At 38.6% G+C, this 21,158-nt stretch overlaps 1 protein-coding gene and 1 long non-coding RNA gene across 21 annotated transcripts in view; one reads left to right on the top strand and one right to left on the bottom strand.

The window, feature by feature from the left end:
* Positions 1 to 5,046: 5,046 nt before the first annotated feature.
* Positions 5,047 to 9,437, bottom strand: LOC128914534 (uncharacterized). Its single transcript, XR_008468331.1, has 2 exons — positions 9,371 to 9,437; positions 5,047 to 8,282 (listed from the first exon to the last, which is right to left on the bottom strand). It is a non-coding gene; the product is annotated as an uncharacterized LOC128914534 (long non-coding RNA).
* The window catches only part of ZNF280D (zinc finger protein 280D), a 50,914-nt gene continuing 38,504 nt past the window's right edge, over positions 8,749 to 21,158 (top strand). For 5 of the 20 annotated variants that reach the window (XR_008468327.1, XR_008468328.1, XR_008468330.1 and 2 more), the window contains exons 1-4: positions 8,751 to 8,967; positions 14,177 to 14,322; positions 18,099 to 18,164; positions 18,272 to 18,630. Coding sequence is in view for 16 of the 20 variants with exons in the window: in XM_054213605.1 (XP_054069580.1) it covers positions 14,184 to 14,322; positions 18,099 to 18,164; positions 18,272 to 18,630 (564 nt within the window). In the remaining 4 variants the exon portion in view is untranslated. The other 15 variants (XM_054213597.1, XM_054213602.1, XM_054213612.1 and 12 more) reach the window with 11 other exon arrangements.

Below are 21,158 nucleotides of genomic sequence, written 5' to 3'. Positions count from 1 at the left end.
CTCTTCTGTGTGCAAATGCAAAAAAAAGCTGCAAGTTCTAGTTTGAGACTGAAGTAAGATGATTATTGTTTTAAGGATACTTGTAGAACGCAGAAAAGTCAGCAGAAGAATTCTGTTTGTGGTAAACAGCTAATAAATGTTGAAGAGGTGAGAGAATGACACAGGCTGTCACTTGGACTCTAGCTGTGCTTTGGGAGCCAGCTGAGACTCCAGTTGCTCATGTGCTATCCTTGCCCTCAGAGTTCAGGAATTACTGGGCTAATAATGGTGCTTTCCCTTTGTTAACTCAGGTCTGTGAGAACCACAATAAATGAAACCTGGCTCTTGCTTGCTAACTGATGGAAGCCACAGTTGTAGCATTTCCCAGATCTCTCTCCTGGAGTGAATGAGCATCTCTTCACTCTAACTCTCAGTATGGGTACTCTCTGCCCAGCAGTTATTTTTACAAATATTTGAAGCTTTTAATTACTTTAAAGGTGTATCTACCCTTTTACCAAATTTGTCTCAAATCAGCCTATGTGCTCAAAACCTATCAATAGGCCACATATGTGCTATGATTGCACAAATCTCCTTTCCTTAGTAAACTAGGCTAAATATCTCTAAGAAGCCAAAGCAAAGTTTAACCTTTAAGTAGTTACATTTTTTAAAAAATTACAGATGTTCCTATCAATTTTAATGTCATGTTAATACTACTAGTCAAATGTACAGGAATAAAGAAGAAATTGTATTCTTTATATGAATTTTTGATCCCTCCTCCACATTTCCACATAAAAAATATGATTTTTTAGTCAAGCTGTTTAGCACACTTGAGATGTTGCACAGCAAATGATTGCCTTGTTTACTTCAGGGCTAAGTCAACATTAACACCAATGAAGCATGCATCACCATGGTATTCAGATGGACTTTGCATTTTGATTGAAGTACAAACATATCCAGCCTGCCAGACACGTGCAGTCCAGGTAGGAAGCATGCATTCTATTTTGTAATTTGGCAAGAGAACTACAAATTGGTTAGATCTTAGTCAAGGACAAAATATTTAGGAATCTGGAGATGATGGAGAGCCTTGGCAGTATTAACTGTTTTAGAGTTGCTGCTCACCATTTTGTTTCTTAAGTTTTCTGCAAGGAGTACAGTAATTCCTGCTACGAACACTATATGGTCAGCATGAGGGAGCCTGAAGGAAAGATAAACAAGTTGACTCTGCTGAATATTGAGGCAAAAAGGAAATAGCTGTGTAGATATGAGGGCTGTTGGATAGTTTCAGACTTTATAAATAGCAGTCAGTGGATCACAAAACTTATGACAAAAAAAAAACCAGCACAATATTTTTTTTTAAAACAAGTATTTTAAAAATATATAATCCTACCATTTTAAAGTTATCATTCATGTGCTGCAGAGGAACTTTCTGAAACCGAAGAGAAAACGTTAATCTTCTAGATACTGTTCTCAATAGAACCTGGCAAAAACTGCAGTTTAAGGGAAGGCAATGATACAGCATTCACATGAAATAAATAGAATGTTTTAGAGATGACAACAATTTACTTTGCTGGTTCTTAAACTTCATCAAGCAGTGTGAATCTAAAACCCTAGGACATGACTGGCTAGATTCGTAAGCAAGAGAAGGAAGGTGGAAGTGATGTTGCCTTTCATCCTAAAGCCCAGGCACTAGTGCGTTTATTTGGGAGAATGCACAAGGCAAAGGTCTTCCCTTTCCTGTTTGAGGAGATCTTCTCCCTCAGACTAGTAGGGATTTTGGAATAAACCTCTTTGTTTTGTTTCACGTAAGTGTTCACCGAGTCTGAATGACTCAAGCCTGATGCACAAACCAGGAACTGGTGACGTGCGTCACCCTCGGTTTTTAATCCCTGTTCAGATTAACATCTAACATTCTTAAAGGGGAGCACCTAAATTCTTTTTCTGACAAGGCTTGTGAGAGAGAGAAACCTATCCAGCAGTAGGATTCTTGCAGCATAGCAGTTGTTGTCAGTATGAGCTGGCGATTGCTGTCAATAAGACAACTTCAATAAATATACATTACTCCCTTGGGTTTTGGGTTTTTTTGAAGCAGAAAATATGACTGTAAACTTTACCCAGTAGTGCCATTTTTCAACAAGAGCCTCTGGGGCATATGTTGAGTTGGTATTATGTCACTTTTCATGTTATTTAAGGCTTCTGCCAAGTACTATAACAATGTCTGGCATCAACCCAGTGGAACAATGTTCTTTACTACTGAATTACTTAATTGAGTAGAAGTGGAGACGCAAAGGCTAAATCAAGTAGTTATTTGCTTGGATTTTCTTTACTACATGGAGTACACACAGTAGTAGACATCTAGGACTGAATTTGTTCCAAGGTGAATGATAAAAATGAATCCAATAGACAAGGTGTATGCCCTGTGTCTCTGATCTGAGAACTGGACGAACAGCTGCAATAGATAAATGGATGTATGTAGCATCATTTTTCTAAAATCAATTTCTTAAATGAAAACTAAATTATTTCAAGGCTTATTTCTTAAAGTTAATTTACTAACTTTATTTCAACCTAAAGCCACCATGAAAAGCTGCTGGAAACAAAAATTTTTTTAAGAAATATTTTTCTTTTGCATACAAATAAACAAACTGGATTTGTAATAGCAATGGTTCTGGTTTTAGCCATTTTCACTCTGACAAAGCTCATCCAATTCAACATTTCTTGTAGCTTCAAGCAGTTTAGAATGTGTTCTCATCTGATGAGTTTGAGTAAAGTCAGCGCTAGAAATACATGCACACTGAAGAGACACTGACTCTCCTAGATACTAATTTTTTTATTATTATGCACGATGGTATGTTGGAATTGTTTCAAAAGACAATTTATGGTTTGGTTTGGGTTTTTTCTTAATTTACAGGAGCATATTCTTAAAGTTTAAAAGAATGACAGCCTATGATTTCTTTAGGGTTGAATGTTAGACTTTTCATATTGTCTCAAAAAGGAAAGTATAAATATGTTACATATGCCTAACAAGCATTATAAAATAATGTTATAAACAGATTAGATCACCCTTTAGTGTTTATACTTGTGCCAAATTCCTGAAGGTATAATACTTTAACAGCAAACCACAGCAGACTAAATGCAATCAATTTTACAAGCATACCTTATGGAATACTTGAATACTTGAGCAAACTATACATGTGTTGAATAGTGTTTGTTTTGCAGATGTTCATTTAGTATCTGTTTGTGCATTCATAGTTACAAGCTTCCCACCTGAACATATCTATTCTAACAAAATTTTGGCAGCAGCTCCAATTGCCATGTCATGCGGGTTGGTACTTGCTGTATGTGTGTAGTACTTCTAAGAATAACAAATAATATTAAACAAACCCATAACTTCAGTGCTAATGAGCAAGACTTACTCACTCTGCTGTAGGTTTTTTATTGACATACAAAATCAGAACTAGACAATTGCACTCTGATTCCCAGCTTATATTCAAATAGTGATCAGACATAACATCTGTCCTCATTAAGCAGGGTTTAAAAAAAATAAATCATCATTAGGTATATTTGTCACAGTTGTTTAGTAGCACTCCTCCTAGTAGCTTAATAACACTAAATGTACCAAGTCTGTTTCTGACATGTTTTCACTTACTCTAGAAATCTTCTGTGATGGGAACTTCACAGTCGCCCTAGGTAACTCTGACAAAATAAACCTTGATGTTAATAAAAAGGCAGCATCATGTTAAGCTTAAGCCATGTATAAAATTTGGTTTTCAGGAACCTAATCAAGACTTTTCAGAACACACTATAAACTTCTTTACACCTCAGCCACTCTCAACAAATACTAATTTTGTTTACTAAATCAATAGTGAAGAAAATAGTCAAAGTTAATTTTAAATATCAACCTGAAAATTACATACGAGAGATTTTAGTATCAGCAGAGCAGAAGGGGATGTCTGAAATGTACTGTAAAGTTTTAATCTGTAAAAATTCTGTTTTCCTAAACAGTTTGATAACTTTATGTTCTCCTAGTACTCTGCTTGTATTTCTGTTCAGGTAAATTAATATCTATTTAAATTCCCTGTCATTTTCTTTGTATATGGCACTTTCCCTCAACTGGAACACTGCTGGCACTGTTACATTGACCTCCAAGTTCTATGACAGAGGTATCTGCATGCTGATGGTAGCTTAATTGATCCCCACGTTTAAGTAATCTATAAACCTATAAACTTGTAAGAGGCTTGCACAAATAGTTTATGGTGACATGTCTCACTGCTTCAGTTAAGGAATGTGAAGTCCCTTATCCTGTACACTATCTCCCATTCACCTCCATTGTTTATGGAGAGAGTTGGTGAAGTGAAGACTCATTCATTCTAGTGAAGCGGGTTAGGTCATCACAGTAACAAAATGGACTTCCTAAGATGAATGTCAATAGCAATAGTTCTAAGAATTTTTTTATAAATTCTTAATTGAAAGATAATGTAATTTGTAATGCATATCTGATTTTGTGAATCTTTAATGGTATAGCTACAGGTTTTCCAAATTAGCCTGTATCTATAGATGACTAAAACACTAGCTTGTCTTATGAGATTTCATGGTAAGAGGTAAGGTGGTTTACATGCTTTAAGCACACATTTTGCTGTTGTTGCATAGCAAGGTTTCTAAAGTATCAACTACGTTTCCTGGTTTCCTACTATCCAGCTCTTTGGTCTTGATCTGGAAATAGAAAGCAGTTCAAACTATTTGTGTTGCTAAAAACCTTGATGGAATATTTGCCTTTTAGCTACATGTGGGTGGGATGGCTGTGGTTAAAAAGCATGGTGCCAAGGTGAAAAGTAATCATCCAGCTTTTGCAGACATTGATGCATTGTTTAAAGACCTGCTAACTGATATAAAGAGTATGAGCATTTTTTCCCAGACCCAAGCTTTTCTTCCATAAAAGAACAATGGATTATCATCTTGAGAATTATTATTATTATATATCTTAACTGCAAAATCCTCATGCTTAACTGACTGACACTCTTGCCTCAAAATGCCTGAACATGATAAGTAAAATAAGAACAATATGAACAACGGTTGGTTGATATGCAGAATAAAGTTGATAGCTGTATTCGTAACTTCTCACTTGTTACACTCCTCCCTTGACCAGCACAAAGTCTGACGAGTAAAGAGATGAAATAAGTTATACTCCCTGGTGTTGTGAGCAATGCAGCTACCAGTTTCTGTGATTTCTTAACAAACTTCCATATGCCTTGTCAAAATGAGAGTGTTGTCTGTTAATTCATCAGTGTTTGATACAGGGTGATGTGGGGGGAACAGATCCCTGGGATAGAACAAATGATAGTTTAGTGGGCAATTTACAACTGAGAAAGAGAAGTAAAAGACCTGCAGAGCAGCAGGGGCAGATGACAGTAACAATATATAGAGAATCTACACTTAGAATGAATCTATGAATCTCTCATTGCGATTTTTTTGCTTGGGGGAAAGAAAAAGAACGGCACTGGAGAAGCAAAATACAAACAGCTAAGAGACTTTGTTTTTTGATTGGACTGGTGGGTCTAACAGCTGCCAGAGTTGACAATATCAATGTGTCTAGTTGCCTGCATCCATGTTAGTCCATGTTAGCAAGTGCCTTTAATTTACAAATGCAACTCACTTTTATTTGCATATTTTTTTTAAATCTGCAGCAAGCAACAGAAGCATTTTGGACCATTGAGGGATATTACAATCAATTGATTTCTCTGGCACAGACAATGCTTTTGAGACAAAAAACAGAGACTCATGAAATATTACGTCAATAATTCTCAAAAGGAACATCTCTTTAGTAGTCAAGTTATAGGTCAGTAGATCTAAGATGAAGTAATTCAGACTAGATTTCAAGCTCAGCTTTACTACTGTAGCCAACAGTGCACGCATGCTGCCCAACTGCATGAAATACAATTGTTTTCTATAATCAGCTTCTGATAAGTTTCTCTTTTAGAGTATATCATATGTTTGCAGATTTCTCTGAAAGTTTTCAGGCACGGCCCTCCTAAAACCTCTTGTTACCTTATCGGTACTTCCTTTTAGGTATAATGCAGCCCTCCTTCATGGTACTTAATTCTGGCTGGCATCTCCAGAACTTGCAGTTTTTTAGACCGCATTTGAAAGTACTGCATGTCTTCCATCATACTAGCTTCTCCTACATGAGTTATAAATGTTCCTGTGTGGTGCATCTGCCTATGCTTTTCTTATTGCAAGGACACCATGGAGTAGTGTGTTCTTTAATTGCCTGGATCTGCTGGCTCACTGCAATGATAACTGCCAAGGACTATTACTAAATGTGGAGGCCAGGAATCCCTGTTTTTATTTTCCCCTACCCCAGCACCTCCCGTGTTGTTTCCATGGCTGATGAGGAACATTAGAAGGGCACCTTCATTGTTGATGAAGTCTATGAAGTCTCACATCTTAATGTCAAGGAGACACAGCTCACTCATGAGACAGTAAGTACACTGTGTTTTCACTCTCTTCTTTATAGAGAGCTTTTCCAGATCCCATTAAATTTCTACTTTTTTCTTTAGTTAGTCACCAATTATTTGTTGCAACATAAAGTTTTAGGGCTTTCTCATTAACTATATACTAAGCTTAGCCAAGATATCATCATCTATAAAACTGAGGGAGCCTTGGAAAGAACTATTTTTTTGTAATTATGGGGGCTATTTATATTCATTTGTGAGTTTCATAGTTGTGAACACTTGTTAATTTTCACTTGGTAAACTTGTTTTGCTCCTATGGCTTTGCAGGATGATGGAAAAACATGAGATTCAAACAAGTCTGTCCAAGGACTTAGGCCAGGGGTCTTGCAGAACAGACAGTATGCAATTCTGCACCTTCAGAATGTACAAATTTAATAAATTAAATGTGCAGAGTTGATCTTAATTCTGCTATTTCACACTTTTTCAATGTTTTACCTTGTAATCTTAGTATTATCTTCATATTTGTCTTGCTTTAGAAAGAATATAAACACCTGCAATGATTTCTCAGTGGGTAAATGCGTAGTTGAAAATACGTGTTTCAAATAACTGGACTATGCCCCTCTCTTTCCAGTCACTTCTGTCTAAAATAAGTTCCCCTCTCTAGTTCACATTCTTTTTCTCAATTTTCTGCCAAATATCAGGAATATTTCTTTCTCTCTTTTTTTTTTCCTCCTACTTTGGCAGGATGGCATAGTTTAGTAATTGTTTAATTACTAAACTGTAATAACCAAATGATTTAATAGCATAATCACTAAGCAGCAATTATTTAATTACTAATGTTGTTTAGTTCTTTTTTTCACTTCTCTGAGGTTCCAAAATACTTTGAAAGCATCTAGAAGATAAAGATAATAGTGAAAATGAACAGAATATTTTACAGGCTAAACACTGTAGACAAATCTTTACAGCTTAAGTTCACAAGGAAAGACACTTTACTTATTCTTCTGAAAAATACCTGTATTTGAGAGAGAATTTACACTAAATAAATTGAGGATGTCTGAAGGGAGCTATGGCAGATGTCACCAACAGTAACTTATGAGAAGTATGAGCTGAAAAAGTTGAGATACGCAGATTACATGTAGTTTAAGTACTTTCCCATTATTTACCTTCAAAATTCACCAGAAATATTTTCATATTTTACTAAAAGAAGAATCACGCTTTCTTTTTTCAATTACTGTAGAATGGAAGGCAAAACTGAGAAAAACAAAGAAAATCTAAACTCGGGAGCATTCTTAAGACTGATGTTGGCCAGTGTGACAGAGCATTATAGACAAAAAAGCTTGAGAAAACCTGAATTTCTTAGTCACCTTTTGACATAGAGATTTCCATATGCAAATTCTGAGATGAGTGAAACCGCAGCCCTCTGTGGTGCTGTGCTCCAAGACTGTTCTCTCTAGCAACTGTGCCTTCACTGCCCAGTTAGGGCCTTGTCTAGCAGTTTTGCGATGTCCCACTGAAAGTAATGGGAATGTTTTATTCAGTAAAGGTTTGGAACAGTTGATCATATATTTGATATTTAACCCACTGGGTAAATGGCTCTGAAAAAACACCACAAAAACACAGGTTTACAATGAACCCCCAGTCTCAACAGTATTGTATCACAGAATGGTGGGGGCTGGAAGGGAACTCTGGAGATCATCTCGTCCAGTCCTGCTGCCAGAGGGGGCTGGACAGAAACGTGTCCAGGGGGGTTTTGAAGGTCTCCAGAGAAGGAGACTCCACACCTCTCTGGGCAGCCTATTCCAGTGCTCTGCCACCCTCAAAGGAAAGAAGTTTTTCCTCATGTTCAGATGGAATTTCCTGTGTAAAAACAAAATAAAATCTTATGCTCCACTGCCTCCAGCAACATACTCCACATTATATTCTCAGTTGTTTGCATTTAACCTTAACTTCGGGTATCCCTTTCCCCAGCTTTTGTTTGGCCACACAGCTGTGTGGAGTTATTGGTGCCTGTGACCGACTGTATGGCCAGGGAAAGGCCTGATCTCCCCGTCGCGGCCTACCCAGGGCTGTGCTGACATGACAGCGGCGCTGGCTCCACGGCCAATGGGGCCTACTCACGGGGCACCGCCGCTGTGGGGGACGCCGCCGGCGGCTCCTCTCGGCGCCCGCCATGGCCCGGTCCCGGCCGGCCCTCGCTGAGGGGGCGCGAGGCGGGCGAGCGCGCGCTGGGTGTGAGGCCCGGCACATGGCGCGCGGCCCCGCCCCCGGAGCGGCCCCGCCCCGCGGCCGCCGGGAAGCAGGCGCCGCTGTGGGGCTGACCCGCGCTCTACCCGGCAGGCAGCGCGCCGGGCGGCCACCCCCGCCCGCCTCCCTCCCGCCTTCCCCCAGCGGCGGCGGCTGAGGTGGGGCGCCGCGGTCCGGCGATGTGAAGCGCCTCCGCCAGCGCGGCTGCTTCCCATCCCCCTCCCCCACCCCGCCAGCCCGGGAGGAAGGGAGCGGGGCGGCCTGCCCGCTACCGCCGCCTCTCCGGACGCGCAGCACGGTAAGGTAGCCCGCTTCTTCCCCTCGGCCCTCCCTGCCGCTTCCCCAGGAGGAGGGAGCCGCCGCTCGGCGGCGGGCGGGCCGCGGGGGGATTGTCGCCTGCGAGACCGACGCCATCTTAGGTCGGAGCGCGGCCTTGCCCCCATTCCCCCCGCCCCCGCCGCGTCTGTGGAGCGGGGACCCCGCGCCGTGAAGGCTCCCTTGGGCCGCCCGCGGGGCCCCGCTGGGAACCCGGGGGGGGGGTTCTGCCCGCAGGGGCGTCCCGGACAGGGCTCGCTCCGCCCTGCCTCCGCCGTCCAGGGGCCGGCCGCGGCCAGGGCCCCCCGGCCATTGGCAGCGGATGCTGCCGGGCCTCCTCCCCTCCCGGCGCGGCTGTGGTATGCGGGCCTCGTCCAAAGCCGAACCTGCAGCCAGGAGCCGAGTCCTTGCGGTCACCCGGCACTCGGGAGGCGGGGCGGTGGGGCTGCGCCGGGGACGGCGGCGCCGGGGGCGCTGCGGGCGGAGCGGCGGCGGCCGCTGGGCCGCCCGCGGGGAATTGGACGCCTCCCGCCGCCTGGCAGCCGCGTCTGCCCGGGGGTGTGAGCTCCTGAGCGGGCTGCGAAGGCGATGTCGGCCCGCCCGAGGCGGAGCTTGTTCCATCTCACGGCGGAGAGGGCAGCGCTGGCTGGTGTACTCTGTTTTTGAGGAAAGTTGGTTTCTACTTTGGCTTTTTTAAAACTTTCAGGTTCAGTTTCATCTCGGTCATCGTTTCTTCGCTGCTGCCACAAATGCAGCACTCGATTAAAACCACAATTGCGCACAGTGCTGATGAAGCTGTGGATTGCACACATCTTCTACAACTAACATGATGCAAAGTTATGTGCCTGTACGGGAAGTTGTCTGAAAAGTACAACGTGGGTGCTCGCCCTATGGTCTGTGCTGTCAATAATATAGCTTTCCCGTGCATTTGAAGTGCAGCTTTTAAACTGGAGGAAAAAAACAATGTCTGAATAATTCACTGATAAAACCATTATGGAAAGATGACAAACAAGGCTAGTCTGAGAACTTTCTGGTTAACATAGGCGTCCTCACTCTTTAAGCTCACTACCAATTTCATACTGGGGATTTGGTTTCAGTTATTTTAGGCCAATCCAAAAAAGTATTGAGTATTGGAAAGTTCACTTGACCTTAACAGTAGAACAGGTGAATTGCATCTAAAGAAATAAATGGATTTTCAGTAACTCTAAATCTTATTGCAGCTTCATTTGCCATGATTTTCTGTAGTATTGATTTCTGTGCATCTTTAATGTGCGCTTCTACAGGGCACTTTCTGCAGTTTTCACTACAGCTGTTACACTCTTGTTACATTTACTAATGTTTGTATCACTTTTGTTTATGTGAGTGCTTTTAAATCCCAACAGTAAAAAAAAAAAAAAGGTTATAAATACCTAACTTTATTAAAAGCCAGTTGTATCTTTAAACGTAATTGCCATGATAAATAGAAATGTCCAAACTAGTGCTTTTGAAACGTTTATTTATCAGAAGGTTATTGCTCTTTTGTGCAATGGGTTCAATTTTTTTTCCTGTCTCTGCAGGTTGTTGATTATCTGTGCCTGCCTAATGAACTTTCATGACTAGCTTTAGCTTTTGTTGTGCAGTTGCCTTGTAAAGCGATATCTTGATAAAGTCTAATGGTATTTTTAAAAATGTTTTAAAGAATTTTTTTACAATTTGACACTTTTTAGCCTAGAACAATGGTTTAAACACTTTCTTTGATTATATACATAGAGCATTTCATTGGAGTTCTGGACCTCTCAGATTCATGGACTACCTTTAAGATGTGTATATATGTTTATACATATTAAAAAATGAGGAAAATAAAGTCTATTGTCAGTAGGTTTACCTTTCTTATACTGGCATCTGCACCTCCACTGGGAAATATTTGGGGAGCGTCGGGGAAGGATTCACTATTGGTTTTGGCATTTAGGGCAACCACTAGCAGTATTCCTGGAATGCGTTTTCTGTGTTAATGTAGTTAAAGAAGCTGAAAACTTGGAAGCTAGTTGTACTCTAAAAATGGACGTAGATGTTTTCCTTGGCAATGGAGACCATTTGAGCAGTTCCTGCACACCACCTGTAATCAAATCCATTCCCCTGTATTGCAGCTTTGATTGCTCAGGCCACCGATTTTGCAACCTTTCTGTCGTGCCGGTAAAACTGTTAGTGGGCCAGCCTATTTTTAACCTGCACTGGTTCACGTCATAGTCCCATGAAAAGTTGTACTAGCACAACTAAGGGAGCAGTGCAGGAACTCATTGGTCTGGCGTTGTTGCCAGGAAAAAAGTCAGAGAAAGCTTGGCTTCAGATCATAGTAATGAATTAAAAAAAAGAAAAGTAGATTAAAAGATCTGAAATAATCTTGATACTTTTTAAAAGTCTTTTAAAAGGAGACATATGTTTGGAATCACCATTTGAGAGTACCTTAATATGTACATCCTGATTTGTAAAATGAAACATCCATGAGAGATGCCACCAGTTGGTGTAACTTTCTAAAAGTCCCTGCCTGTGTTATCAAATTACTTTTAGCTGTATATAAAAAAAAGCCTAACAAACACACACAAAACCAGCTGCATTATAGCGTAGCTGAGGTTATCGCATGTATCTTGTTAGAATTCTGCTAACTTATAGACAGCTTGTGTCTATTTTGTGGTTTTAATATAAATTGTGCATGCTTTCATTTGCATTCTCTGTACACATTTTATAATTGGTTACTTTTTCCCCTGAGGTCAAACAAATCTTATTTTTTTTTTTAAATAAAAAAGAAAAACAAACCCTGATGTTTATGTTGTCAGTTCCATGTAAAAAGTCTCTGAAAATAGTCTTTAATTTTGGCTTGAAATCTAATGAACTTTGCGTCTCTGTTAGTAAAGAAAAGGTGTTCTAAAGAACATCCTTCTGCAGAGGAGAGGCAGGATTGATTATCTTTCCTAGACCTGGCACGTGGCCCCTATTGTCTCTGTCAAGTGGAAATAGGTTTCATACTCTTTCTTTTTTCCTGTGACAAGAATTTAGTTTAGTGTCTTATTTTCTTCTTTTCTAGCACTGTGTTTAACTTCAACACCCTAAGCTGATGGAAGGAGGAAGGAAGGAGTATAGCTTTGCTACTTGATATTATCCCCAAGACTTTGCATGTAACACCAGCAGCCCCATTCTCATGCACTTTAATGAAAGTAGGGGCACGATTCTGTCTGCTCCCCTGTGATAAGCTATTACAAGCTAATTATTTCTACAGTCTATCACCAAATCTAGCAACTCATTACTCCTGTCCTGAAATTGTCTTCTCTTATTAGGCAGTTTCTCACTGTGTCTGTGCTGAAGGCTTTCATTTCAAACACTGTTGGTAGATAATGAGGAGTATTCTTAGTTTGCATAATTATACTTTCAAAAAAGAAACTTGACCCAATGTTTAATATATATGTTTCTTTTGAAATATTTTTGAAAAGGAGAAAATAATGGGAAATTGCACAGAAAAATGTGTTGAATAAACACCCTCTTCATCTTACAAGATAAATAATTTGGTTTAAGAAATATCAGTTTATGATTATGAATGGAATCTTGATTTTGTCACCTTGTGTATAAGGTTTGATAGGCTTTAATGACATAATCACATACACTAGTGTTGGTCTGATGCCCTGGCTTAGGGGCATCAGGTTTAGGGGGTAAACTGTCAGAGAACTATCACTGCCTAATAGTGGGAAGTCAAGCTTCCATAACTAGTTTGCTTTGTCAGATAAGCGTTGCATGAGCACACGAATGAGAGACCTATTCGTAATGGTTTTTTGTTGACAGTGGCCTGGTAATAAGACATGAAATTTTCTTACATCAATTGTGACCTTCATGAAAGGTACTGTTGCTTGGATGTTATTCACTTTTTGTCAAAGCAGTCCAATGATGAATTGAATTTCATGTGCTTAACTGCTCCTTAATTTCGAGGAATTCCTGCATTGACTGGAGTTACTATTTGGTTCCTCATGCGAAACTATATTGTTTCCCTTCCGATTTACTAAAAAATTGAGTCATTGAATTTTGTGAAGCTCTGTGTCTTAGGCAAAGCAAACACTGTTGTATTGGGATCCTGATCCTGGTTATTGCTGTGACAGTCCTGTGGTTTTATGAAATTACTGGTCTTATTACAAATTAGATTATTGGTATAGCATGTGTAAAGAAATTGGAAAGTTTCTTACTTCCTGATTTGCTTGGAAATACTTTCAAGATTATGTTAGAGGATATGAAAAGAAAGAGGAAAACCTCATGAGTCATCACACTTTCTTTAACAAAACAAATAAAACTAGTTGTGATTAGAGATGCTGATTGTAATTTGGTTAATTCCAAAAGCTACACATTTTCATTACTGTTTTCACACATGATTTTTTTTCCTTACTGCAAGACCAAGTCTCCAAGCTTGAGGGACTCAGTCTAATGAGATCTACTCAAAACTTTTATCAAGTCCTAACTGATAATGAAAACACTACGTAATGTGTTGTGGGTATGGTTTTGGGGTTGTGTTATTGTTGTGGGGATTTTTGTTTGAGGGGTTTTTGTGGGTGGATTGTTCTTTGTTGTGTGGGTTTTGGGGAATTTTGTTTTGTTTTTGTTGTGTTTTAAAGAAAATGTGACTATATGGGAAGCCCTGGCAAAATCTTACAAAATTCGTGGGGTTGTGGGTTTGGGTGGGGTTTTGTTTGGTTTGGTTTGAGATTTTTAGATGCAAAGAGAGTAAAGCTGTAACTAGTGTTGCTGTAACTCAGTTGTGCCAGGTATATTACATGCTTTGTAGTAGAGTCTTCACATTTCTTTTGAAAAACTTACCTGAAAGAGGAGTATTTTTTCAAAGATACCTTTCACTGTGGTGTCAGAGGCTTCCTCTGATAGTTACTAGTGGATTGTGCAAAAATAGTTTAAATTATGTGGAGGATATCTCTGATCTTTTCTCATGTTTAATAGCAAAGATGAGAATTCAAATAATTATCAGAAAGGTGATGTGGTGTTGATCTTTGAAGATCTATATCAGATCATGTTCAACCTGTATAGAACATGGTGGGGGGGTGGGGAGGGAAGACCGTTCTATGGGAATTATCATGAAGTGCAGTAATCTTTACTGAACAGTGAAATATTTGTTCCATGAAAGTACTGAATGTTTTGGTATGTGTGCTTTGTTTTTTACTGTCTAGTCTCAAGATGGCAGAATTATTTATGGAATGTGAAGAAGAGGAGCTAGAACCATGGCAAAAGAGAGTGAAAGAAGTGGAGGAAGATGATGATGATGATGAGCCCATCTTTGTTGGGGAAATTTCAAGCTCGAAGCCAGCTAGTACATGTAAGATAACATTTTTCATAATTTAAAACAGATATTTCAAGGAGTAATACTTTAAATGTACTTTGATAATACAGAATTTTTAACAGTGAGACCTTAGAAAATCTACATCTTAAAGCTGTTTTGTAGTTTGCTGTCATACTGAAAATTAGAATTCTTAAGAAATTCTGTCCTAAAACCAAGGTCATGCACAGCTGTGTCTACCTCTGACCTGAAATCTCTGAAGTCAAAACAAGGATGTTTGAAGGTTTTAGCAATATGGTTAAAAATCAAGTATGCTGAAACCATGCATGCAATTGCTCTTAATGTAGTTGATATTTAGTTAGATACTTGGAAGTGTCTCCCTGCTAAAGTAATGTGCATGAATTTAAGTCTTCATGTTACAGTTCCTCTTTTTTCTCCACCCCGCGTTTCATGTGTTGGTAGACAGTCTGGGTGAACAACATTCTGACAAAACCAAGATACCTGTCTTAAGTGTCTGTAATAAAAGCACAATCAGGAAAAGTGATTAATACGAAAATAGTAGAAGCCTCTTTGTTAAGTAAGAGACTTTTATTAATACATTCATTCATCCCCTGTAAAGTAAAGAGTTTTTTTCATCAAGTTCTGTAGTTTTCTCCTAATGCAGGCAGTGCAGGGAGTGAGGTTAGGTGGTTGTGATGACAGCAGATGTGTCAGGATTCCATGTTTGTCCCGTGCTTGGGCTGTGTCAGGTAAGTAAAGGAGAACATTTTTGTTACTTAAATTAATTTTAGTAATTAAACTTTTTGATTTCTGTATGCAGCCATTTTGCAGCCAGTTGACCTTAGTCAATTGACCTGATGTTTCTCTAGCTGTCGAATGCATGAGACTGCCTGGTGAGATTTACTGCTTTCAGTTTCTGCCTCATGTCTGCTGTGCTTGCATCTAAGATTTCCATAGTCATTTTCTGAAAGTGTATAATTTGCAGTGAAGAATCTCAAGACACGATGTGAAACTAGGCTGTCACGCTCTGGTGCATGGACTTTGGAGCTGTTATTAGCTGTTCAGTCATTTTGGTTCACAATACCTTCATCTTCCATCTGAATTCTATTTTACTTTGTTACTGGGATAGTAAGTCTAATTCTCCTTACACATGCTTTAAAAAGTGAAAAAATATGTTTTAAATATTAAAAGAATATTGAAGCTGATGTTAAAGTTCTTCCACCTGAAAATAGCTCTTAAGGGTTAATCTTTTTGAATATTTAAAAATATCATATCCTTTTGAAAATTTGAAGAATATCTTAAAATTGCTCTAAGAAGTTTTCTGCTGTTACAAACTTCCATAAGGACTGAAAAGTACCCTTGCTGTTTTCTGGAAGGTCCAGAGACCTCTGGATTGCTGCTGGTCAGTGGCAGTAGGTCATGGCATAGAACAATTATTAAGGCACTAGGCAAGTTTCATTGCAGTTGTCGTAGTCTCAAGATTTTTTTGTAGTCTTAAAGGTTGGAAATAGTTCAGTAAAAACTGTAATGTTGATGTCATTCAGTAACTTCAAGAACTTTGGTAAAAGACAGAGACTTACAATGTATGTATCTTATTCTAGTGCTGTCCGTACTCAGTCCTGACACCAGTAAAATCACTTACGGTATAACTTTTTACTTTATCTCTTTTCCTTCCCTTTCCTCACCTTTTCTCTTTGTAATCTTCTACTTCACTATCAAAAACAGCTATGGAAGAATGACCTCAGTTGTTCTCTGGCTTGTAAGTAGTACTACCTGGCAGTAGTCAGGCTTCAGTTTGTTATTGGTGATAGGCAAGACACAGTGAACTCAACTTTGCTTATCACTGTTGTTTAGTTTTTACCTGAGAAAATTCCTGTCTGATCAGGTGAAAAATTACATGGGAAATGGAGACTTGCGTGTAGTGTTTAATTTTTCTGAAAGGTATATTTTCTACAATACACAGTAAAATTTTTTTTAACCTTTTCCTGACAATGCAGTTATCAGTTTTTGTACAGACTGGTGTGGAAAACTTGAAGAAAATAGTTAAAAACCCAACTTTGACCTGCTGTCACAGTGTCATGTACAATAAAGTGCTTCTTCTCATGTACTGGAGGATTAGTTTGAGATTAAAAGTAATTCACGCTTTGTTCCCTTTACCATTTCCTGCAACTGCACATTTTTTCTACCGTTACTGCTCATTTTTCTTGCTTCCTTTTTCATAATGTTACAAACCTGTAATTTGTTGCTACTTGAAAATGTTGTGCTGCATGTTAGCTTTCTTACACTTCAGTGTTGTTTTACCTAAACAGGACAAATAATACTGTGATGGGGGAGGGGAAAGGGCGCATCAAGTCTATGATGAATCACTTGAGTCATGTAAATCTAGTTTATAATTTCAAATCATGGGCTTCCTGAAATGTTCTTCCTAAAAACAGTAAAATCTGCCTTTGTGTTTTAGGATGTGAATTGTGCGCGCATCAGACTGACTGAAGCTGAATATGCTTTCTGAGACGTAACTTTTAGGATAGCTTTTTTTTTGTAGGTAGATGAAGATTTTAGTTTCATTTCTCTTTGGAATTCAAATGTAAGGTATAGATTTATTAACAAACACAAAGTATGTGTTCAGCTAAATCCTTGCTCATAGTTAGTGTTGTGTTGAAGTAAAAATAGTATTACTATTACAGGATGAAAAGTCATCATATCTTAAAAAATGCAAACCTGTTTGGATCTGTTGGTTGCAGCTGCTTTTTTATTAGTATGATCTAAATGCAGGTGACAGGGTTGAAAGCTGTGATCTGAGCTCTACTGCTATTAGATTTATTTGTCAACCTGAGTAGTATATACTAATGAGCCATTGCTGGTGGAAACAGCCTTAAGGTTGTTAAACACAATGTGTAGATACTCTTAAGATCTGTTGTTTGAGATCCTGATGTAATTTGATCCTGGTTTAAGAAGGTACATTAAATGTTCTTGGTTAGATATTGAAGGATCTATCTAATTTCATATGCATATTTTCACATGTCAGAGCAAGAAACTTGACAGCAATGCTAATGGAATTGAGAATCTGGTGGTAGAAAAATATTTTGATTTCATGAATATTTTTGTAACATTCTGGAATGATCAGAAACCCCAGACTAAGAAAACAATGGTGAATATTGGTGGCATTAGGGAGTAAACATCAAATCTAAGAAATTCCACATGTTTCTAATGAGCTAGAACTCTGGTCATAGACTACTGTGTAGGATATGTGAGAATATCAGTCCTCTTGTTATGCAATTCCAACACAACTCCTTTGATTGCTGGTCTGTTGATTTTTCTTTCACATTGGAAAATGGAGATCATGAAGCCTGAAAACAAATTTGTAAGTGCTGTATTTTCCTGTGATACAGAAGCAAATTGTGTAGTTACTGGTTTAGAGAAAATGCTTCCTTTAGTGTAGAGTGGTTCTAGTATTTGGGGAACTTATTATGTATATGAGAAACAAAAGCTAATAAATGCATTATAATCAGCGAAGCTAAATATTTACTAAATGTTCTTTTTTTTTTTGTTTGCACTCTTATTTGTGTGTTAATCTATCTCCAAGAAAACAAAAACTGATATTCTTAGGTGAAGTAGCTTATCTAAGAGGAGTAGAACATACCTTAATTTGTACAAATGACGCTTTGTTTTGCCAGGTATTTATTTTAGAAATAAAATTCTAATTTATAAGTCAAATCCTAATTGGCTTAATTAGTGGATATGAATGCTACTTTTAATTTGAAAAGCAATTAAGCTATTAATTTAACTGCAATTAAGATAAATGTAACTTTTGACAGATATATTGAACAGAGTCAACCTCAGCTCATCACGAAGGGGGATACAGAATGGTGCACCCAGTAGAGGTACTTTATTGTCCTAATATGGTAATTAAAAACAAAAAATCCACAACACTTATGAAACATCTGACAGCAATATTATATAAAGATAACTTTGGAATCCTTTGTAACAGGTACAGTTACTACATTCAAGGCTGACAGTCACCATTATGCGACACCTGCCTCCAGCCCCAGTGCCATGCCTGTTTCATCAGTCTTTCAGTCTGTATCCAGACCTACAGCTAGTGCTGTAGCAGTTCAGCCGTTGTCTGTACCAGTGAATGTTTCAGGAGCTTCACAAACGCTGCAGAGACCAGTGGCTGGATGTTTATCAACACAGCAGATGCCTGGGTCAAGTTCTGGAATATCACAGCCTGTTAGCATTCCAGTGACAACACAGCCTGTATCAAGAAATATCACGGTTCCTGTAGTGGCTCAACCTGTATCCAGGCCAGTGACTACTGTAACAGCACAGCCTGTAATACTCAATCAGGTAAATTTTTATTCCCTTAAACTGTAAAATACTCAGATGCAATTGCTTTTGAATAAATTAATGAGGAACATACTGACTCAGTCTAGTAATTTGAAGACCTGGACTAGATTATAGACTAGCATTATATAAACTGTAAAGATTCTAGGACCATAACCTTGCACTCGTGAATTAAAATATATATTTGAAAATATTGATTTGCAAGACTCAAAGATGATAGCTTTAGTAACAGTGGAATTACATTAAATTAAAATCTTAGGCATAAGAGCAATCAGTACTGTTTGGATTATTTTAAGTTGTGTGGAGAAATTATGGAAATTCTTATTCTCTAAATATTGCGGATTTCTGTGCTCAGAGACAGATTCTTGGTATTGATAAATGAATTTCATTTTTAAATAGCTTGCATTTGGTGTTTAAAGTAACTTTGTGGTTTTCGCACCTGGTTTTTACAGTGCCTCTCTTGGGATTTTTGCTTCTTTAGTATTGTAGCTTCTTAGGTGCTTTTGTGTTTTGGTTCACATGTCAGTTGTAGTCAAACAGTAGTATCATAAGGAGGACTTAAGCAACCAAAAGTTGCAGGGTCAGTAGACAAAACAATTCAGCAACATACTTGTTTTGTTTGAAAAGCCCAAGGGAATTATGCACAGAGATCATGTATTGTAGATCTCCCTGGATTGCCACAGAACCTCAGAATGGTAACTTTAGGGAGTCAAGTTAGATGCTGTTTTTGTTGCCTTAGCTGTTGTACATTTGTGAGAAAGAGAGAATGAAGATTAAAATTTCATGTTTGTATGAGTTAAACTATGATGTGATACCTTTATCGAAAATAATTGTAGCTGGAACTGTTTAGACAATGTGCAGTGCCTATAATATTAGCTACTACAGTCAGGTTAAAATGAGGTCTGACAGTAGGTGCCATCTCCACCATCCATGCAAATATACACACCTGTAGTTGTCCCAGCTGTCAGTCTTTTCATGTAAATAAAAATCATGCAGCCTAATGTATTCTGCATTTGCTAAACAGGGGTGTCAGTCTGAATAAACATAGTTAGTAAGGCCATTAAAACATGAGAAATAGATGTTCTTAAGACTTGTGGCTAAATCATTGCCAATGATTGGTTGCATTTTAAGAGAAACAATGCAATGGAATCATTGCCTATTAACTGGGTAACTGAATCTCTGGTAGATTCATTAGGAAAGAACTCATACTTTCCAATGTTGAGTCTTCAGCAGTTGATTGATAGTTTGCAGAGAGAAATTGTGGGCATGTCTGGTGAAGCAGGTTAGCTAAATCAGTCACTGTATCTAAGAAGGCCTAAAAAATGATATAATCAAAAGTCCAGATATTGGTAGGATATCTAGATTGCCTCTGGAGTCCTCTTAAATCTGTCGTTATCAAGCAGGACAGTTTAATACAGAAATGTCTGCTACTTCACATAATGTATACACATATTTCAAGTCTGTGAATTTGGTTTTTATAAACGTTTACTTATGACATAGTATGCTTTATTAAATCCTTCAAGGAGTACTAGGATGTCTTGCAGAATCTTAACTGCAAAAGAAAGCCCCCTCCTTTACTTCTCTCACCTGTATATGGTCGTGTTTTTGTTTTAATCAACAAAGCTCCCTCTACGTTGATTTTATTAGAAAACCTTAGAGCAAACAGACCTAGGTAGGAAAGCTGAACTTCTCCAAAAGGTGTATGTAAGCTGGATGTAATTCCCCAAGACAGTGATTTGCTTTAAAGATATCATGCACACAGCACTTCCTTTTCTGAGTTCTTTCTAGTTTACTTTCAACAAGGGTGTCACAGATGAGACTTTAGTTAAGTTTAAAGTCTTTGCCAAAATCTGCAGGTTGTTCTTCTTCCCTGGCAGAGTAGAGAAACACCTATTTGAAGAAGCTGCAGCCTGAAATGTGACTTTCAAGGTATACAGCATGGAAAAGGATCTCTAACCATGTATTAGTCAGTTCTGTCTATTCCAAGTTAGACCGACATGCTTTAGAAAGTAATGCATCCTGTTCTGGAACATGCAATGCATAGATATTCCACTGTTTTTTATGGGGAAAGAGGCCTGTTTGGTGTGCTTTCTTTTACTGTGGTACTGTATTTCAGCTTCTTGGGCAAAGTTCTGTGATTCTTAATATCACTTAATATCAGTGCCATGTTATGTCATTTGCTGTTTTTAGTGTCGTATGTGTACTACCTGTATTTTGGTTCATGTCCTCGGTTTGAATTGTCTTCATTCAAGAGCTCCTTAGGTTTTTTGGAATTCCACACACACACCCACCCCTTATCTAGTATTTATTTCACTTGAGGACATTTTTTTATATTGATGATTTTCTGCCTTGGGCTTTCTGTGACATTTTTGTTCACACATTTTCTGTTTCTTCCCAACTTAATTATTCCTAAGGGGCAAGGGCTTCAAGTAAGTTTTTCTGCGAAGTATTTGACATTTGGATCTTCAGCTTACAGATGTTGAAACTTACCTTTGAAATTAAAATACTGCAATGTGAAGATGACCGTGAGG

Source organism: Rissa tridactyla, chromosome 9 (genome assembly GCF_028500815.1).
Source record: "Rissa tridactyla isolate bRisTri1 chromosome 9, bRisTri1.patW.cur.20221130, whole genome shotgun sequence".
In the NCBI taxonomy this organism is placed as follows: domain Eukaryota; kingdom Metazoa; phylum Chordata; class Aves; order Charadriiformes; family Laridae; genus Rissa; species Rissa tridactyla.
The sequence above is the reverse complement of the archived record's forward strand: the minus strand, read 5'-3'. Positions and strand labels throughout refer to the sequence as shown.